The following is a 4,295-nucleotide window of genomic DNA, read 5'->3' as shown; positions in this document are numbered from 1 at the left end:
ACGATCGTTATCGTCTGACTGGAGAATCGACAATTCGCTCAAAAGTGGACAAAATTTCAGAAAATTGTCTAAAAATTGACGGAAAAAGTGCTAGTGTATAAATTTATTTATGCACTATTTATTTAGTTCCTTCATTTATTTAGCACCTTTATTCAGTTCCTCTGTCCACTTACAATACACAAAGCTACATTCGCCAAGCATTTCTACATGATGAGAACAGGTAGTTATAGACATACTGGTAGATACACTCCCTATGCGTCTATACAGTAATAAATTGATATATCCACATGAATCTATTAATATGATATCCACATGAATCTATTAATATATCCACATGAATCTATTAATATGGTTAATACATGAATCTATTAATATGATATCCACATGAATCTATTAATAATAATATCCACATGAATCTATTAATATATCCACATGAATCTATTAATATGATTAACACATGAATCTATTAATATGATTAACACATGAATCTATTAATATATCCACATGAATCTATTAGTATATCCACATGAATCTATTAATAGGATATCCACGTGAATATATCAATATGATTTGATTATTATATCATTCTCAGTTATAAATTCAGTGAGATGGTTACACAATCTCAACAATCTTGTTAAATGTAATCAGAACTGATACAGGGCGGAAGTTTCCAACGTGACATCTACCTCCAGACTTAAACAAGGGGAAAACTTTACCTATCTCCAGTTTATCTGGGATAACACCCGAATTAAAGGAGGATATTATTATATGTAGCTTAGTTAAAGTCACTGGAATATCATCATAGCCAGGACTCGAGTTTTTTAAGCTATTGACAATGTGAATCATTTCCGTGTCAGTGATAGGATGTAGAGACATCCGATTGTCATTTCTTAGGCCAAGAAAATCTCTAAAGTCTCCATCCTGTGATGGGACTGATTGAGCCAGATTTCTCCCAATGTCAGAGAAAGAGTTGTTGAACTCATCTGCTATTTTATCAGGATTGGTAATTTCATTTCCTTTTCTGTGCAGTTCGGTTTGCTATCATTATTTCTATTAAGTATATTGCTCAGAATTTTCCATGTTTTCTTTGGGTCATTTTTGTTTTCGTCTTTTTGAATAATAATTGCGTTTGGCATCTCTAATAATGCAGTTCAGGCGATTTCTAGCAGTACGAAATTGATCGCCATACGTTATTGGCCATTTAGCGAACTTTTTCTGAAGATTGTTTTTATCTCTAATTTTTTTTTTTTTTTTTTCATTTGTAATATAAGGTTTGTTGAATGATTTTAATTTCATTGTTTTTGCTTTCAAGGGGAAAAATCTTTCAAAAGATGGCATGAAAAAAGGAGGTAAAGTTAAGTAAATAAATAAATAAATAAAGGTAAAGTAAAGTAAATAAGCAACATTTGGATTACTTGCCGCTTTTACCAAATCCCAGCAGACATTCATGAGGTGATTTTTAAAGCCCAAGATATGACATTCTGCATAGTCTCTGTAATATATAGTTTTTCTGTTTGAAACTTTAAAGGGTGAATCAATCTCAAAAGTTGCGTAGATAGGGAAATGATCTGATATGTTACAGTAAAAAAATCCATGATTAACTGTATTTGAAATGTTACAGTAAAAAATTCCACTATTAACTGTATTTGAAATATTATTAGTCCATATATGGTCTATGAGAGTAGCAGACATTTCCATGACTCTTGTTGGATTTCTGATTGTGGTGAAAAACAATTTAGAATTCAGAATAGATATAAACTCTTGAACTTTGCTATCTGACTGCCATTTCAGAAGATCCAGATTAAAATCCCCAGTAAGAATACTAAACTTATTCTCTTGTGTGATTACATCAATGATTGCCTGAATTTTATCAGTAAATAGATTAATATTACTTTTAGGGCGTCTATATAACTACCCTATCAGTATGGAAGAGGTTTCGGTTTTAATTTCAGCAAAGACCGATTTCAGGTATTCATCTTGAACTGATAAATCTGGTCTGAAATGGGAGTAGCTCCTTCTGACATAGAGAGCAACGCCACCACTGTGCCGGGATCTGTTGTTGAAATATGCATCATAATTTTCTATTTTGTACAACTGATTGATATCATCGGTTAATTTAGTTTCAGAAAATCCAATAATGTCAAAAATACTGTTATTTGAACACAGGCACTGGTCAATAAATTCATTTAAATGTTCGGGAATGCTACAAATGTTAAGGCTTATGACTGCCAGCTGAGTACTCGTTTCATGTGACTTCTTACACTGGAAGGCACCAGGGAACATGTACGAGCACTCTAGTTGACAGACCAAGGTGGTTTTGCATGAAGCCATCAGGGTCATGGTCACTCTGGTGCCCTTCATTAGCGGGTGTAAAACTTGAAAAGATTCTACTTTATAGGAATCTTAAGAGTGCGTGCAGAAATGTTATCTGAACTATTGAGCAAATATAAAAAATCATCATTATCTAAATCAGCAAAAGGAAAAGTTGATATAAAAGAGTCCATTATGAATGGTTGTTAACTACGTATTTACAAAAATACACAAGTGGCATACACATTACTGCTTGCTTCGCAGTCGTTGGCTCAGGGGGCTGAACAAGGAGTCTTCTTGGCGAGGAGACGTGTCGTTGCCTGAAGCTCCCTCGGGCGTCTTCGGGGCTGATGCGAAAGGGCCAGGGGCGTTGTGGGCAGGAGTCGAGGGGCGACGTAGCATTGGCGAAGGAGGATCGGACAAGGACGCACGCGAGGAGCGAGACTGAAGGGGGAGCGCGGAGTCAGGCTGGCTACGCGGGTGCGAGCGCTCAGTCACGACTAGTTTTCTGTAGTTGAAATAGGCGTGTTTTCCCTCGCTCCTCGCCTGCTTCAGCTGCTCCATCTGGTCTTTCCGTGCCTTGATAGTGCCGGCACAGAAGTCTTCATGAACAAAAACAAAAACAGGTGCATTCTTAAAGTTTGCTTTTTTCTTAAAAACTGCATCACGGTCCCCGAAACTCGCGAACTTGGCCACGATGTCCCTGGGCTTGTCATGAGATGGCTTCCCCACTCGACGAGCTCGCTCTATCACCGGGGCGAGGTTCAGGTGCTGCTGCAGGAGGTGGCCGAGTTTCTGCTGACACTGCTGCCAGGTTTCGTTTTGCTCCTCGGGGATGCCAGAGAAACGCAGGTTGTTTCGGCGTCCCTGGTCGTCTTGGTAGTCTGCGCGCTCCTCGGATCTCGCCAAGGCTCTTCGTAGGTCTCGGGTTTCCTTCGCGAGGGCTTCCGTTCGGGTCCGCAGCGCGTCGCTCGCTCGCCTCGCGTCCGCCTCGCGCGCTTCGAGCTCCGGAATGTTGGCGTGTGTGAACTCGAGACCCGCATGAATCTATCAATATATCCACATGAATCTATTAATAGGATATCCACATGAATCTACTAATATGTCCACATGAATCTACTAATATGTCTACATGAATCTATTAATAGGATATCCACATGAATCTATTAATATGATACCCACACGAATCTATTAATATATCCACATGAATCTATTAATAGGATATCCACGTGAATCTATTAATAGGATATCCACATGAATCTATTAATAGGATATCCACATGAATCTATTAATAGGATATCCACATGAATCTATTAATAGGATATCCACATGAATCTATTAATAGGATATCCACATGAATCTATTAATAGGATATCCACATGAATCTATTAATAGGATATCCACATGAATCTATTAATAGGATATCCATATGAATCTATTAATAGAATATCCACATGAATCTACTAATATGTCCACATGAATCTATTAATAGGATATCCACATGAATCTATTAATATGATACCCACACGAATCTGTTAATATATCCACATGAATCTATTATGATACCCACACGAATCTATTAATAGGATATCCACGTGAATCTATTAATAGGATATCCACATGAATCTATTAATAGGATATCCACATGAATCTATTAATAGGATATCCACATGAATCTATTAATAGGATATCCACATGAATCTATTAATAGGATATCCACATGAATCTATTAATAGGTTATCCACATGAATCTATTAATAGGATATCCACATGAATCTATTAATAGAATATCCACGTGAATCTATTAATAGGATATCCACATGAATCTATTAATAGGATATCCACGTGAATCTATTAATAGGATATCCACGTGAATCTATTAATAGGATATCCACGTGAATCTATTAATAGGATATCCACGTGAATCTATTAATAGGATATCCACGTGAATCTATTAATAGGATATCCACGTGAATCTATTAATA

General features: G+C 36.8%; 1 protein-coding gene across 1 annotated transcript in view; it reads right to left on the bottom strand.

Moving 5' to 3' along the window:
- Positions 1 to 1,222: 1,222 nt before the first annotated feature.
- LOC113823894 (uncharacterized) overlaps positions 1,223 to 4,295 on the bottom strand; it is a gene marked incomplete at its 5' end in the record, with an annotated part of 4,300 nt that continues 1,227 nt past the window's right edge. The window contains 1 exon segment of the mRNA XM_070120080.1: positions 1,223 to 3,357. Within this exon segment, the coding sequence (XP_069976181.1) occupies positions 2,557 to 3,357 (801 nt within the window).

The sequence above is a fragment of the Penaeus vannamei genome, unplaced genomic scaffold (assembly GCF_042767895.1).
Source record: "Penaeus vannamei isolate JL-2024 unplaced genomic scaffold, ASM4276789v1 unanchor2462, whole genome shotgun sequence".
NCBI classification, from domain to species: Eukaryota; Metazoa; Arthropoda; class Malacostraca; order Decapoda; family Penaeidae; genus Penaeus; species Penaeus vannamei.
Note: the sequence above shows the minus strand (reverse complement) of the source record. Positions and strands in the feature narration are given on the sequence as shown.